At 34.5% G+C, this 18,182-nt stretch overlaps 1 protein-coding gene and 1 long non-coding RNA gene across 3 annotated transcripts; one reads left to right on the top strand and one right to left on the bottom strand.

Moving 5' to 3' along the window:
• Positions 1-499: 499 nt before the first annotated feature.
• LOC102664416 (uncharacterized) lies at positions 500-6,007 on the bottom strand. 2 transcript variants are annotated; one of them, XR_005888652.1, is made up of 6 exons: positions 5,010-6,007; positions 4,754-4,913; positions 3,966-4,127; positions 2,687-2,738; positions 1,878-1,931; positions 500-1,090 (listed from the first exon to the last, which is right to left on the bottom strand). It is a non-coding gene; the product is annotated as an uncharacterized lncRNA (long non-coding RNA). The 2 variants fall into 2 exon arrangements; XR_418527.4 differs by having other exon boundaries at positions 500-1,931.
• A 3,534-nt stretch (positions 6,008-9,541) lies between these two features.
• On the top strand, positions 9,542-10,027 carry LOC121173556 (secreted RxLR effector protein 161-like). Its single transcript, XM_041009619.1, has one exon. It carries the CDS (start codon positions 9,542-9,544, stop codon positions 10,025-10,027), a length of 486 nt encoding a protein of 161 aa, XP_040865553.1.
• The last annotated feature ends 8,155 nt before the right edge of the window (positions 10,028-18,182 follow it).

The raw sequence follows: 18,182 nt of genomic DNA, 5'->3' as shown, positions 1-18,182 counted from the left end.
CTTACCAATAAAGAAATTCAAGAAATCTAATGGTCAATTAAATTTGCTAAAAATTTCAGACTTTCATGTGAATCCACATAAAATATGGTGAGCGATCTTGTTAACAGACATTTAAAAACCTTTTAAGTGAATCCACATTTAATATTTCAAGTGGTATTTTAATTTCTGCATTTAAAAACTAATTCTGAAATTTAAATTTAATTTTTTTATAATTAAGCATATAAACATATTAAATAATTTTTTAACCGTTCACAAAATTGAAGCCCTCGGCATCAGCATAGGCCTTACTAACCTATGTGGCCTTGTTTTACTTTTTACTTTATTTTCATTTATCAAACATAAATAAAAATCTTGTGTACACAATGCATAGAACATTACATATTCATCATCAACAAAGCAGGACTTAGTTCATGCAAAGCATAACACTGCATACACATTAAATTTTTCAAAACTGTATGTTAGACATAAGTGTGAATGAGAAAAAGATAAACTGCACTTGGTAACTGAATAAATGAATCTAGAAACTGAATTACAACAGATAATAACTGGGCTCAGGTATTTATAGCTCCCCAAAGACTACTTTAACAGAAATCAAATGCAGAAAGTTAAAGTATCATTTTATTACATGAGTAACACTGTAATACCCCCAAGCTCGAGGGATGTGATGCAGAAGAATCACACAGCTGAACTTGCTCAGAGCAACAAAACTAGTGGGAGAGAGAGCTTTTGTTAGGATATCAGCACACCGATCAGAAGCTAGCAAGGTGGATTTTAGTCTGCCAAACCAGATCTGGGAGCCTGCCTGTTTTAACCCAGTGAATATATAGTTTTTTAAGTCAATGTGAGGATGAGCAGAATTGTTCATGAAACCCCTTCGCTAAAAGTCTATTTATTCTTATTTACTGTACAGTCAGTTTCTTCACCTAAATACCCACTTGCAGCCAATCGGTACCCTGTCATAGGTTTGACTATGCCAAACTTAGCTCTATGCATAGGGTGAGTTTTCTGTGGTTTCAGAGACAGGTGAGACCCATGAAAGTGTGCCCATAGGCAAGAGTCTTAGTATCCTTTCCTATGCCTACCGCCATCTCTTTACAATCAAATTTGAATCAGAAATTCAGAATATCATCGGATAATTAAATGAGATAGATGCAATCTAAGATTTTCCTTTCAACAACGAATAATACTCAATGATCACTACTAAAAAAACATTTTTAAGAAAGGTTAAAAATGACTTGTAAGAACCACTGTACAGACGTAGAAAGTTAGTTAGAAAGTCATGTAATAGAAAATCATGACTTTTTAGAATGGTTCATATTGGGACCGTTCTAAACATTTTGTCATTTTAGATCTGTTTGCAAAGAAAACTGCTCTAAAAAGTCACTCTTAAAACAGTTCTTTGCCATAACCGATCTAAATGGTATCTGCATAACGATCAGGAAAACGTGTAGGAAATGAAAGACTTTTTGTTATAAGGAGGAACTTATAAATGAAAAAGGGCCATGAATGCTGCATCAAGCCATCAACTACTACATAAAGGAAGAAGCTGAAAACATTCAGTTGTTTCATCACTTGGGTTCAATCGTACTATTATGTTACATATCCTACTAAATTTTGCTTTTTCTTATTTGGACATCATGCCAATCTTTCAGCATAGTGCACTCCATCAGAAAAAATCATGACTAAAGTTCTGTGTGCAGCACTCACATTAATTCTACCTGAATATATGCAATTATGCATGCTTAGATATATAAGAAAGCAAAGACTGTCACACACTTGCTTGAAAATCGAAATTACAAAAGCATTGTCTATTTACCATAGCAACAGTAATTCTATGTAGCAATTCAATCTAATTCATACAACATACTAATACTTACAACAAACATAGATATCTGTGTGGATGACCCAATTGCTACTCCCAAGGAAATGTCCTGCGGGAATGAAACTCATTAAAATGAATATATGTGCGCAAATGTGAGTACAAGAACTGAAACCTCACAAGTTTATCTTTCATGCAAATGTCCTAAAATCAACAATACAGAAATTTCATATAAAAATAAACATTTAATGATATCTTAGAGAAGTCATCTTTCTTGAAAAATATACAAAGGACAAATGGCATTTCATTTGAAAAGCAAACCAAAAACTTGAATGACCTCAAATAGGTAAGCACAAACGCAAACTCGCAAAGATGAGTGGACTTGATACTTAGACAAACCATTAGACAGATAAATTTGAGACTGAAATGGACTCATTAAACTGCAAAAGTAGATGAGTGGACTTATGTTTTTTTTAAAAGGAAATTCAATGATATTATAAACAAGGGCCCCGTAATGTGACCAAGAGACAAAACAGAGCAAGAGAACAAAACACAAAAACAGAAGCTATTCTAACATCCCTAAACATGTTTGCGGGTTAAGGGAGCAATTAACAAAAGCTAGACCACTTGAAATAGGACCCCTGCACGTAAACCAGGACCAAGATATTTGCTTGAATGCTGGTGGAGTAAGCAAGGAAAACTCATGTGCTCTGAGTGGGGAATGTGAGGAAAGAAGCAAGGGATTTGAGGCACAGGAAGAGGAACCCAGATGTAAAAGAAAGCAAAAACTATTCCCTAAAACTGTACTTTAGTATTTATCCATAGTCTGCAATAACTCTAATATCATGTGACATGCGTGTGACTTACATGATATTTTGGGATGCATGATTCATAACACCCTTCTTTTGCAATCTCCAACCTGTCAATAACCAAAAATTGTCCATCCAGTAACATATTAGTATAATTTTCATTTTTGGGCTAACTGCATTATTATTTACAATTTTTAATAAGGTAATTTATATTGAATGATTCTCGTTGTTCAGGAAAAATGGGAATCAATCCAATGAAGCATCATTATCAGAGGAAGGTTTAGTAGAGCCACGGATTGTGATGCAAAGTTTTACAGATTCTGAAATAAATGGAGATGGCTTTCACTGGAGGAAATATGGGCAGAAGGTGGTGAAGGGAAATCCATATCCCAGGTTTATACTTCTTCCTGTTCTATGATCTCATCAAAGTAACTATTTTAAATGATTTGCTTCAATATCGCTTTGAAAGGAATAATTTTGGATTCAGCCATGCATTGCCTTGATGATCTTTTGACTTATAAATACTGTTGCAACATTGTAGTTAAGGGATGCAAGAGGATTCTAAAGTACACCCTGCCCTTATCTTAGTCTCATAGGTTTCTAAGATACAATAATTCCTGGAAATTAAGAACTCAATTGAGTTTGAGTTCCTATTCAAATAACTACTGATCACTAGTGTCTGTTTTCATTCTCCTATTTCATAATGTTTTGTAACAGCATCAACTAATTTGTTTTGCAGAAGTTACTATAGATGTACTAATATCAGATGTAATGTTCGCAAACATGTGGACATCATGCTTGCGGGTTAAGGGGGCAATTAACAAAAGCTAGACCACATGAAATACAATCGCTGCATGTAAACCTGGACCAAGATATTTGCTTGACATGCTCCACCACTGCATCAAAAATCAGGGGTCTTGTTCTGAAAAATAATAGAATTTCTACGTAGCATAAACATCACCAAGTGGCGTGCCATATCAGTTTCAGATTGGTAATGTTTTGATTGAAGGAAAGATCCATTTGAGAAACTAATGAACCCTATACCAATATGCTTCATTCTATCATAATTATTTAATCTTAGATTGACTCTGATTCTTTCTGAAATTTATGTCATGTTCACAAGAAGCAATGTTCATTCATGAAACTCCAATTGCCACTGATTCAAAGTACACAAAAGTTAATGGACAGTCAACAAAGTAGCTATTTTGTTAATTACTTTAGCTAGTTAAGATGGAGATGCATGCTGAACGATTTAGGTGCCAAAGCTCATGCACAAGTTAAGTAGATACTATCTAAAAAGTATTATAAGAAAAAAAGAAGATAGAAATCAGGCATACTTCTCATTCACTCCTTTTGTATTAGATATCTATGACATTCACGAGATTGTTGGAGTCGCAGGTAACATGAAATCACGTACAAGCATTAATGAGAGTTGGGTCCCAGCTCTGCAGCACGTTGCTGGGTCAGAAAGCCTGCTTCTCAAAGCAGCAGAGCGTTTCCTACACAGAGACACGGGAAAGAAAGGAAACAATTATGTTGAACAATTCATTTCAACGTGATTCAAATAAAGTGTTTTGGAACTTTTACATGATTGAAAAAAGCTAATGATTTTGGCATAATGAATTGAAGGCCATCACACTTTATAAAAGCAGTAAAAGAAAAGTGCATCATAAGCAGGCATTTGAGTAGGGTGTCTTAGTGGGGATCGGTGTGGGCCAAAACTAGATCATAGAGGGGAAGATGAGAAGTAGCACTAATTCTACATTAATTATGGTCATAACCAGCTCCATATAATCGCTTGATTTCAACTGCATGGCCTGTGGTGAGCATAGCATCCAAGGACACAGTTCCCTTTCGTAGCCTCAAGAAAAACATAATACTAAAACAGAACAAGATAAGGGAAAGATCCAAAGAGGTGAGTAATGCTGCCATATATGAATTATTTTGTCCTTTTGTTTCATGTCCCTTTCTCACCAAGTGAACCACCGAAGAAACAGTATACAAGAAAAAGCAAATGCAATCACTTAAGGGATGGAACATGAATAATCAATCTTCTGGCACAAAAATAATGCTGCATTGACATTTGAAACACACACAACACAACACAGTCTTAGTTGTCAAGAACCTTATAATGTTAGAGATCTCATGAGAGTAGTTCCCTTCATTTACTCGACAACATAAGGTGGGATAGCAGCCCCCTTTGCAGGAGCAGTGATAATAACCATCTTGGCAACTGCTTGGATGTGTTTGGCAGCCCCGGGGCCATCCACAAACACTCCCGTTCCCTGAACAAAAATTCGCTCATTAATCTTTTTAACAGCTCTTCAATAAATAAACAATATTGGATCATGTTTAAAATAAGTCATGTAATGGGGAGTTACCTCTATAACAATGACAATTCCAAGCTCAGCCCAAGGAAGCTTAAGAGGGTCCCTGCTTGAAACAACCTTGATGGGCTTACCATCAACACTGATGGTTCCATTGTCTAGTATTTTCACATCTTCTTTAAAGGTTCCCAGCATAGAATCATATTACAGCAGGTGCACAGCCAGCAGGAATAGATGTGAAACAGAAGGTATAGGATTAGGACACTACCATTCCATTCAGCGAAACTAAATATTCTTTCTGTGCCAACAAAACAAACTCAGCCAAGCCATGTTATGAATCTAACATTTTCTAGATATATATTGAGCTTATGTAAAAAAAGAAAGAAAGATATATATATTTAGCTGATTGAGATTCCCCAATGAAGAACAACACAAACAAAGTAAGAGCTAGTATATGTCTATAATAATGTATAATCGATACAAGCAGGAAGGTAACTCATGATCATCAATTCAGATGGGAATGGATTCATATATAACGTACTGAAATAGTAATAAAATAGAAATAAGAAAAATAACTAGAAGTCTAGAAGAATGAGAAGAGTAATAATCCTAAAACATTCTTCTCAAGTCAAGTCCGTAATTCAAGTGGGATTTTCCCCCGTACAACACCACTCATGCAACACATAACCATCTTCCTCAAAAAGTACTCTATTATTCCTCCATGCCCATTCTTCTTTTCCCTCTCACATGCAAAGGTTATAGGTACCATGCTCAACTTCCGCGGTTGTTTTCCAATACATTAAAACACAACCTCAAAAGAAAAGAAAACAGAGAAAAATAAAAGTTGATGGAAGTGGGAGGGAAGTTGATGTCAATGGCGAGAGTGACGGTGGCGTGACAGCGGTGAGAGTTGATGGCAGTGACAACAACTGACGGCGGTGATGGCAGTGAGAGTTGATGGTAAGTGAGGACAACTGACGACGGTGACCAAGGAGGACAGTGGTGAGCTTCCCTGGTGAAAGGGTTTGGGAGATCAGCGCGGGACGAAAATAGTTTAGGGTTTTAATTTAAGTTAAAATACAATATTGGTTTTTAGAAGAAAAAAAATTGATGTTAACCTGAGTCAATTAACACCAATCCTTTTAAGATGTTAATAAAATCATATTCCATCACGTTTTTGTTAATACCGATTTTAAAAATAAATCAAAGTTAACTAGCGATGGTAAGAACATTATTTATAGTAGTGAAAATTTAATTAATTAAATCAAATTCATCTATACCAAAAATAAAAATTATCATTCTTGTTACTAATTTATTTTATCTTCATCGTTATTCCACTGATATCTTTCTCTTAAATGTCATACTCTGCGCTTAGTTGAAACATCATGCCTTTTAAGAATAATCATGTATCATTTCTCAATCGTAGGCTTCTCAATTATTTCTTATGATTACACTTTTTTCTGAGTAAATGTCGGGAAATGGAGTATCATAGTGAGCCATAAAAAAAGGTGAAGTGAAGATGAGAATATTAAGGTGCGAGGAAGAAAGGACAAGGAAGGATAAAAAGGATTATTCCAATGAAAGTTGGACTTAGAAAGATGACAAGCCTTAATAAAAATAAGCTTTTACATTTCAAGAGTAATAGAATAAAATAGGTTATACATTATTCATTACTATATAAAATGGTTTTAATATCAGTTTTAGAAGAATTTTAATGTTTTAGAACTAATATTGAAACGGTTGTTGTTAAAAATAAGTGTTTTTAACCTTGATTTTAAAAAATCAATATTAAAAATTATTATTTAAATTGGTTTTGGTTGGAACCAATGTAGAAATGTGATAAAAAAAATTGTGTATTTTTAAAACACTTTCTATCTCGTTTATGAAAACATGCCATATGTCATATGCCATAAATCCAAGACGTATGAGAAGAAAATTGGAAAACAGGAGCAAAAGTACCTACAGAGAAGAAAAATAGCATATAAGATATTATCATGCATGTGATTGACTATGGAGGTGAGAGAAAATGATAATTAGTTGTTTAAAAGACATGGTTTACGAGGATCCCAAATCCTAACGACAGGGTCAGAACCACCAGCAACTATAAGAGCAGAACCTTCCCCACCAATATCAAGGCAGTTGAGAACCTTCCCACAAATGGAAGACAGTCTAATCTAAAATTGTGACTTTTTTAGTTGTGTTTTTCTTTTCCTTGAGATTGCCAAATATATTCATTTTCAACAATAATTTTGCATAGAAAATAATTTAGAACAAACAAATGAACAAATAGATAACCAGAAAACATCACATTCATCAATCATCAGAGTTATGCCCTGACAGAGTTCCACTTAGTCCAGCACAGTAAGCACTAAAAATTATTTTTTAGATGGAAAAAACGTTACTGTTGATTCAATACACTTATCCTAAATTAAGTATAAACAAGGGCCAAAGCCAAGATTGCTTCATAACTAGACTAGACTATGAACTATTTGAACTATATAAAAATATCATAATGAGGAAAAAATTGTTGAAAAACTAGCGTGCACTAAATTTAGAGATTAGACAAAATCTTATCTAGAGAAACAAATAAGTTAAACATCGCTACAACGAGATTAAGAAACGACGCAATTTTAAAATTCATTGCAAGAAAACAAGAAGATTGATAAGCAAGCCTTAATCCAGTTCTAATTTAGATGCCTGACTACCCACAAATAGTTAATCAATGGCAGAGCATCAAAGGGTAAGATGTCACAGCTTGACCTGAAGACAAAATTAACATAAGAATGTGTTAATTATGGATATTATGCTGCTTCATTAGCAGCATAATCGATATTATGCCTACCCACACAGATATATGTGGACCTCAAAAAACTCCTTCATTAGCAGGTAATCGATATTATGCTGCTTTTATTGATGATTTCACAAGAATGTGTTGGATTTTTTTCTTAAAATTCAAGTCAGAAGTGGCTGGAGCTTTTTGGAAATTCAAAAAGGCAGTAGAAAATCAAAGTGGCAAGCAAATTCAGATTCTAAGATCTGATAATGGCAAGGAGTACACCTCAATAAAATTCAATCAGTTTTGTGAGGAAGCTGACATTGAGCATCAACTAACCACTCCCTATACTCCACAACAGAATGGGGTGAGTGAAAGGAGAAACAAATACATCCTAGAGATGACTAGGTGCATGTTGCATGAAAAAAAATCTACCCAAGAAGTTTTGGGCAGAAGCAGCTCATACAGCCATTTTCTTGCAAAATAGACTCCTCTCAAAAGCAGTTAAGGATCAGACACCATATGAGGCTTGGTATGGTTATAAACCATCTCTAAATTTTCTCAAAATATTTGGATGTTTGTGTTTTACTCATGTTCCACAGAACAAGCGTGACAAGCTTGATAAAAGAGCATCACCAGGCATTTTTATAAGTTATAGCACTGTTACCAAAGCCTATAAAATTTTTCAGCCACAAACTGGAAGCATTGTTGTCAGCAGAGATGTTCACTTCGTAGAAGATGAAGAGTGGAACTGGGATGAGGTAAAGAAGAAGGATCAAACTGTGGTAGACCTATAGCTTAAGTCTCTTGCTTCAAGAATCGAAGAAGAAGAGGATTGGCAGAGTGAATTGGTAGACGATGCCCCTGCAAGAGGAACTAGATCACTCTCTGATATTTATGAGAGGTGCAATATTGTCATTTGTGAACCTGCAGATTTTGAAGCAGCAAAGAAAGATCAAAATTGGATGGCTGTAATGAAGGAGGAATTGTCTATGATTGAGAAAAACAGAACATGCGAATTGGTTGATCGACCCCAAGATAGGAAGGTGATTGGAGTCAAATGGGTATACAGAACCAAGCTAAATGTTGATGGTTCTATCAACAAACACAAGGCAAGACTTGTTGTGAAAGGCTATGCTCAAATCTTTGGCGTGGATTACTTAGACACCTTCGCACTAGTTACTCGTTTGGACACCATAAGGATTTTGCTTGCTGTAGCTGCTCAAATGAATTGGAAAGTGTATCAACTTGATGTAAAATCAGCATTTTTAAATGGTGTTTTACATGAAGAAATTTACGTTGACAGCCTGAAGGTTTTGTGAAAAATGAAGAAAAGGTCAAGGTGTATCTTCTCAAAAAGGCTCTTTATGGGCTGAAACAAGCTCCACGAGCTTGGTACAGCAAGATAGATGACCATTTGTTGAGCATCGATTTTAAAAAAAGCTTGTCTGAAGCCATTCTTTATGTTAAACATCAGAGCAATGAAGTTCTGATGATTTCACTTTATGTTGATGATCTTTTGGTGACAGGAAATAATGCAGGGATGATTCAGGAATTCAAACAAGAAATGATGAAGGTTTTTGAGATGACAGATCTTGGGTTAATGACCTTCTTTCTTGGATTGGAAATTAAGCAGGCTGAGTATGAAGTCTTCATCTGCCAGAAGAAGTATGTCAAGGAAATTTTGAAGAAGTTTAAGTTTCAAGAATGCAAGGAAGTAAGCATTCCTATGAATTAAAAGGAAAAGTTGTGTAAGGAAGATGGAGCTGATAAAGTTGATGAGGGATATTTCAGAAGTTTGATTGGATGCTCGATGTATCTTCCTACAACATGTCCTGGTATTTTAAATGCTGTAAGCATTTTGTCCAGGTTTATGCACTGTGCAAGTGAATTACATCTCAGAGCTGCTAAGAGAATAATTCGATATGTCAAAGGCACAAGTGATTTTGGTGTTAAGTTCACATGGAGCAAAGAATTTAAGCTGGTGGGTTTCTCTGACAGTGACTGGGGAGGTTCCATTAATGATATGAGAAGTAGTACATCAGGCTACTATTTTACTCTTGGATCTAGTGTTTTCTCATGGAGCTCGAAGAAGCAAGAGATCGTGGCTCAATCCACTGTTGAAGCAGAATTTATTGCTGCAACAATTGTTGTCAATCAAGCTTTGTGGCTGAGGAAGATTTTAATGGATCTAAATCTGGAGCAGAAAGAAAGCACCAAGATTTTTGTTGACAATCAAGCTGCTATTGCTATCTCCCATAATCCTGTGTTTCATGGAAAATCAAGCATTTCAACATAAAGTTGTTTTTCTTAAGAGAAGTGCAGAAAGAAGGACTTGTGACTTTGGTTTATTGCAAGTCTGAAAATTAGCTGGCAGATTTGCTTAAAAAGCCACTCTCAGTTAGTAGGTTCGAGTTTCTAAGGAAAAAAATTGGAGTTTGCAACTCCTAAAGCAAGGAGGAGTGTTAAGAACATGCTTTAGGACTGAAACATGTCCACGTTCTGATTATGTTATTTTTATTTGTTATTGCTTTCCTAGTCTTAAGGTGTCAGTTAGGAAGTTTTAGGTTCTTTGTTATCTCTGTTTGCGTTCATGGCTTATTTTTAGGAACATGCTGTTAGTGGGTAGTTATTCTTCAAGCTCTATAAATTGTAATGTTTCTATTTTAAAATATAAGTTTTTCCGTCTTCTCCTTCAATATATGCTTTTGTTCTTTGTTAAGCAAGTATTGTTTTCTTATTTCCTCTTGAAAAATTTCCAACAGCAACTCAAGGTCAAAATGAGCAACTAATGCCAAGATAATATGAAGAGAATCTTTCTTAGATACAGAAGAAAAAGTCTTTGTGTAGTAGATTCCTTGTTTTTGAGTAAATCCCTCAACAATGAGTCTTGTCTTGTATCTCTCAATGTTTCCTAATGAATCCCTTTTGATCTTAAAGGCCCATTTACAGCCAATGGCCTTTTCCTCATTAGGCAACTCTACAAGGTTCCAAACTCTGTTACTCTGCATGGAATTCATCTCATCTTTCATGGCATTATACTATAAATTTGACTCTTTACGACTCATGGCTTGATCAAAAGATTCAGGATCATTTTTAGCTCTAATATTATAGTCAGATTCTTACAAATATACAATATAATCACTAGGAATAACTAATTTTCTTACTCTAGTAGACCTCTTTAATGTTGCATCAACATTTTCTTGGGGATCATGTTGTTCAGTTGGTTGTTCATCATTTTCAGGACTTTGGTGATCAACTTGATCTACTGGATTATCAGCAACAAGTTGTGGAATGCCAATCATGTGTTGTTCATCATCCCTTTGAACTTGAGGGGTATGAATTACAACCAATCTTTCACTTGATGTGGAAGGTTAAGACTCTATATAATCAATTTCAGAACCTAAGTCCCTCAATTGATCACTCCCACTAATCAAGTCATTTTCAAGAAACTTGGCATTTCTTGATTCCACAATCTTAGTAATATGATATGGACAGTAAAACCTATAACCTTTAGACCTTTTGGCTTATCCAACAAAATACTCACTAATAGTCCTCAAGTCAAGTTTATTCTCTTATGGGTTATATATTCTCACCTCAGTTAGACAACCCAAAATGCACATATGTTTCAAACTCGGTTTCCAACCTTTAAACAATTCAAAAGGTGTCTTTGGGACAACCTTGGTTGAAACACTATTTAATATACACACTTTCGTCTTTAGTGCTTCAGCCCACAAGGATTTAGGAAGATTGGAATTGCTAAGCATACTCCATACCATGTCCAATAATGTTTGATTCCTTCTTTCTGTCACACCATTCTGATTTGGAGAACCAAGCATAGTGTACTGAGCAACAATCCTATGTTCTTGAAGAAACTTTTGTTAGTCGTTATTTACAACTAACTTTTGTATTGAATAGTTTTATTAAATTAACATTTCCCCCCAATTTATGACTCTTTTGGTAAGATTGTACATGTTTTCATGTTTAGTTTGATTTTACTTAGTAGATAATCCCATTTTTGTGAATTAATGTGAGTCAACTTCCAGTTCAGGCAAATTTGAAGAGAAGACTAGCGCTGGTGTCTCACTAAGCGAGGCATGTGCGCTGAGTGATATTCTGTAAGCGAGCCACTCAGCTCGCTTAGCGCATGGGGGAACCCTAGAAAAGGATTAGTCTCAGATGCACACACCCAGCGCGCCGTCAGCTTGCCTAGTGAGTCGTTTTTCCCTTCTCGGGATTAACACTCCCAACTCGCAAAGCCAAAAATTCACTTACTCGTGCTTAACAAGAAAATGGCGCTAAGCAAGCCTTTAGAATCTGAAACGTCCAAGAGCCTTTTAAAGCACTGAAGTTGGCGCAAAATAGAGAGAGGTCTGGGAGAGGAGACAAAGAGACACCACAGAGAGACAAAAAATAGAGCAAAGCTCCAGGCTTCAAGAGTTTTTGGGTTTTAGGGGTGATTTTAGGGTTTCTAGGGGTAGAGGAGACATCCTTATCCATCTGTAACCTTAGTTTCCCTTGAAAAATCCATCCTTTGTGCTGAAAGTTACTAACTTGCTATGAAAGGCTAGACCTCTTGTTGGGGATTTCCACTAAACATTTGATGTAATATTCTCTTACTATCTATTTAAAGTTGTTTTTATGTGTTCATTTCTTCTATCTGCACTTATTTCTTGCATGCTTGTGGCTTAATCAACCATTTGTATGTAAAGTTAGGATTTTTAGTTCTAAGAAGTGTTTTAAAACCTTAGAACTTGATAGTGTAGGCTAGAGAACTGTATGCAGGGCCGTGCAAGATGCAAGGCAAATTAGGCATCAGCCTAAGACCCCTAAAAAAAAAAATTTTTTTTAGGCCCCTAAATTTTTTTTATTACTAACTATTAACAAATTTTAACTGATCAAAATAAAATAATTTAGAATTTCTCTCTTCCCTAAAAATTAGTCAATCAATATCATCTTTTTAAAAATTAACCAATATCACAATTAATGTCATTTAAAGTATTTTATTTATCCCAAAAAAGTAAATCCCTATTAACTTTCCTTTAACCCATCTCAATTCCCTAACTAACGTATCTCACTCTCCAGACTCCATTCTTCACGTTTTTTCATCTCCTCATCTTCTGTTCATAAAAAAAAATCTATTCTTCTCCTTCCCTTGAATGAAACCTATTATCTATTGATCAAACTTTGTCTCCATGGCTCAACCTCGTCTGGATTCTGAACGCCTATAAACCACATACATCCCAGCGTCCCGCGTACGGAGCCTTTCATCTCCATCCCGGTGGATTGGTGGAACGATTCATTTCACGGGCATGACTCTGGGTATGCAGCAATACAATACGTAAACAACAAAATCTCTGTCTGTTTCCAATTCCAGGTTCCATCGTTTTGTTCATCGATCATCATTTTCTATATTTATTTTAGAGTTTAGTTTATTTAGATTTCTTTAATATTTAGTTAATTTTTTTATTTTGATTATTTACAAAAGAAAATGTCAAATAGAAAGTATGAATCTGGTTATGAAAAATTGAAGAAAAAATGAAAAGTTGAAAAACTAATTGAATCTCAACGTGGTGCCCTTGATAAATTTGTTATTATTCATAAAAATGACGCAGAAGCATGTTCAATAGGTGAAAATGTGATAGAATTGTGACACCCTCTACCCCTCACATATATACTAATAAGGAATAAAAAATTCAAATATTAATTAAAAGTATTTTTACAACATTTTTTTTAAACAAGTCTTTCAAAGGGGAAAAAGGCTCACATTCATTTTCTTCTACATCATATTCAAACTTGTCCAAACAAATAATAAAGTATTCTCGACTCAAACAAGGTCGTCTAAGCTTCATACAATTAATATAGAACCTATATCCTAATGTCACATCCTATCAGAGCGTTGTGTTCCCGTGTCCTCTAGCATGAGGTTCTTCATAGTCATCCACCTATTCGTCTGCTCCCCCGAACACAAGTTCAAGATCATCACAGGATCCAAACACAACAACACACAGGGAGTGAGTTATCACATTCTTAGCTAATAGAGAAACAAGACAATTAAATATACATATTATATAAATGAGATACCACTTGCTTAAACATAGCTCACGTAACTTCACCACTTCGTCATTCAAAATTCACTTTTCAATCATCAATCACATTACACAAGAATCTCACACTCCGATCAAGATATAATAACACATCAATTTCATAATAAACAATTAGCAAGCATATGCAACAGTTATACTAAGACTCAACCCTATATGCAATGTGGTACCATGTCAGTGAAAAACCACCCTGGGGCGCTTAGGAGTACATAACAAGACACACCACACAATGGGTTTGTCAGGTCACTCTCACTAAGTAAGATCATAGGGAGACCAGTTAGGGTCACGATGTTTTGCGAGAATGCTCCAACCATATGGGATTAGCATAGGCTTAAAGGAGCACTCAAACCCGGTGACCCCCAAGGCCTACACTCTGAATAGTCCGTTAGGGCCTCTCCCTCCTGATTCAGGTCCAACCCCTAAAATAATTTTGCATGCAGACACTGCTCATGAATTATACAATACCCATGACCTTACACTCGTGTTTTAAACACGTTCAACACAATTGCGCTATGATTTAACACTGGTTCCTAAATAGGAAACCTACATTTTCTCTTTAACACTGCGCATCAACGCTTTTCTCAAGATAACACTGGTCGAGTTATTGTACAATTCATAGCTTACAACACAAGTAATTTAACATCAAGTGTTAACTACACACTTATCCACAACTAAAACTCATTCACAATTTCATATCTCATAGTGTCACAATCCACCATCACATGTTTACACGTATCTCACAAATTAACACGTGTTCAACTTTACACTTATACTCAATCTCAATAACAATATTATAATCTCAAAGCAACATGTTATTCCACAATTCATCGCATATTCCATTTATAAACACTGCTCATGAATTACACAATACCACGACCTCACACTCATGTTTCAAACACGTTTAACACATTACGCTACAATTTAACACTGGTTCCTAACTAAGAACCTACACTTTCTCTTTAACACTGCGCATAAACACTGGTCGGGTTATTGTATAATTCATAGCTCACGATATAATTAATGTAACATCAAGTGTTAAACACATCCACTTATTCACAATCGAATATCATGCCCACACTTTAACATCTCATAACATCACATCAACCATCTCATAACATTCCTAATGATATTCATAAGGTACAACATACACATGTTCATCAAATTTAACCATAATATTCTCAAACTCCAACACTTAATAATTTTTGGAATCATACTATAACACTCTACAATATTATTTACATAAATTATTAATATAAATAACTACTTCTATATATATAAACTAGCATACATCATATTGAATCACAAATTTCAAAGTAAGCTTTCAATGTACAAATTCTAAATAATTATATGAACACTTTGGTCAATTTCAATTATGATATTAATTTTTAAATTATATATAAAAAACCTAAAAAGCAAGAAAAAGAGAAAATACAAAATCAATATCTCACTCTAAATTTCTCCTTACTTTATTTCATCAATTCATGTTAGTTAGAAAAATACTCGATTTATAGAGTTCACGCTCAACCCAATAGCATATCAATTTCACAACAATTGGTTTGTCAAACATATATAATTCTCCATTATAAATATAAGGATAGAATAAAAAAGATGACGGAAACACCCCAAAACCTATTCTAATTGATACTCTAAGGATCCCTATACATGGACGGAGAAGGGATTGAATCCTCTATTTGTACTATCTCCATGAGATTCCTTTTTCTACCTCCACGAATATTATGTCAACAATCCCAACGGTGAAAATGTACGCAATTGAATTTCGAACAACGTATCCAAATTTCCCGACAATCCAACGGTTAACAAAACCGGGATCGTAGTTTTACCAAGACAGCTCTGAGTTTCTACGGGAAAGAAAAAGGCTACAATGCGAATGATATTTCTCTCAGATCAGACATGATATCAAAATTACCAACGGTAAGAATGCTCGGAATTGGGTTTCGAACATGGTATTTAAATTTTACGACGATCCAACGGTGAATGAGTCCGAGATCATCCTTTTTATGAGACAGGTTTGGTGGCCTGCGGGAAAAAGAGAGGATTTTGGAAGAAGAAGGGAGAAAAAAAATGAAATTGAGAGGCATGGGAGGCGTCAGTCTGAAAACTGACCTTGCAGAACAACCACTGATAGATCATATTGACAACGAGAAAAATGTTATAGAACAACCACCTATAGATAATACTGACAATGGTGTAGAACAACCACCTAGAGATGATACTGGCAATGGTGAAAACGTGATAGAACAACCACCTATAAATAATACTGACAACACAAATAGTCATAATTTCAATCAAGAACTAGAAGACAATATTTTAGAAATAGGAGTAGAAGTGAATGTTGGGCATAATAACACTTCTAGTGAAGTACCTACAAATATTTATGACCCAGGACTATGAAAAAATATTGATGGAAAATTTAGAGATTTAATGATAGAAAAAGGTCCTATCAGACATGACAATTTTCAATATCCAAAAGATGAAAATAATAGATATTTCTATTTATCATGTTATCAACGAACACTGTCAAATGGAGAAAAACATGATAGAAGATGACTAGTTTATTCTAAAGATTTAGACAAAGTGTATTGTTTTTGCTGTAAGTTATTTGGTTCAACAAATGTTAGTCAACTAGCAAATGAAGGGACTAAAGATTGGAAGAATATTGGTTCCAAACTTAAGAGTCATGAAACAAATCGTGAACATATAATTAATATGACCAAGTGGATTGAACTAGAAAAGAGATTGACAACAAAACAAACAATTGATAAGCATATACAAGAACAAATTAACAAAGAAAAGGAACATTGGGAAAAGGTTCTACTTAGGATTATAGCTATAGTCAAATATCATTCTAAAAATAATCTTGCTTTTCGTGGAACAAATGAAAAGATATATGAAAAAGGTAATGGTAATTTTTTGAGTTTGATTGAGATGCTTGCGGAATTTGATCCAATTATGCAAGAACATGTTAGGCACATAAAAAGTAATGAAACTCGTAATCATTTCTTTAGTAATACCATACAAAACGAGCTTATAGAAATGATGGCCTTCCAAGTTAAAAAGTCAATCATAGAGAAAGTTAAAGATGCAAAATATTTTTCTGTTATTCTTGATTGTACTCCTGATGTAAGTCATCAAGAACAAATGATTCTTATCTTGAGATGCGTTGATACTTCTAAATCTCCAATTAAAATCGAGGAGTATTTTTTAGAATTTTTAAAAGTTGATGACACATCAGGAAAATGTCTTTTTAATGAGCTTGTTAATGTTTTAAAAAAATATGGCCTTAATATTGATGATATAAGGGGACAAGGTTATGATAATGGTTCCAACATGAAGGGTAAAAATCAAGGAGTGCAAAGAAGATTATTAGACATAAATCCTAGAGCATTTTATACATCGTGTGGGTGTCATAACTTGAACTTAGTTTTATGTGATATGGCTAGTTCGTCTCCTAGAGCTATTTCTTTTTTTGGAGTTCTACAACGTATTTATTCTTTGTTTGCTTCATCTACCAAACGGTGGAAAATTTTGCAAGATAATGTATCTAAATTTTTTGTTAAATCATTATCTCAAACTCATTGGGAAAGTAGAATAGAAAGTGTCAAAGCTATTAAGTTTCAAGCTCCAAAGGTAAGAGATGCTTTGACTGAATTATCAAAAAATTGTGAAGATCCTAAATTAAAAAGTGAAGCCATGTCTTTAGCAACTCATGAACTTGAAGATTTTGAATTTTTATTAGGAATGAATATTTGGTATGATATTTTGTTTGCTGCCAATTCTGTTAGCAAGATTCTACAATCAAAAGATATGCATATAGATGTTGCTATAGATCATTTAAGACTAATCAATGTATCATACTCTACGCTTAGTTGAAACATCATGCCTTTTAAGACTAATCAATGTATCATTTCTCAATTGTAGGCTTCCCAATTATTTCTTATGATTATACTTTTCTCTCAGTAAATACCGGGAAATGGAGTATGATAGTGAGCCATAAAAAAAAGGTAAACTATCCTAAGTTAAGTATAAACAAGGGCCAAAGCCAAGATATCATAACAAGACAATGGACTATTTGAACCATATAAAAATATCGTAATGAGGAAAAAAATGTTGAAGAACTAGCGTGCACTAAATTTAGAGATTAGACAAAATCTTATCTAGAGAAACAAATAAGTTAAACATCACTACAACGAGATTAAGAAACAACACAATTTTAAAATTCACTGCAAGAAAACAAGAAGATTGATAAGCAAGCCTTAATCCAGTTTTAATTTAGCTGCCTGACTACCCACAAATAGTTAATGAATGGCAGAGCATCAAAGGGTAAGATGT

This window comes from Glycine max, chromosome 15 (assembly GCF_000004515.6).
Source record: "Glycine max cultivar Williams 82 chromosome 15, Glycine_max_v4.0, whole genome shotgun sequence".
NCBI lineage: Eukaryota > Viridiplantae > Streptophyta > Magnoliopsida > Fabales > Fabaceae > Glycine > Glycine max.
The sequence above is the reverse complement of the archived record's forward strand: the minus strand, read 5'-3'. Positions and strand labels throughout refer to the sequence as shown.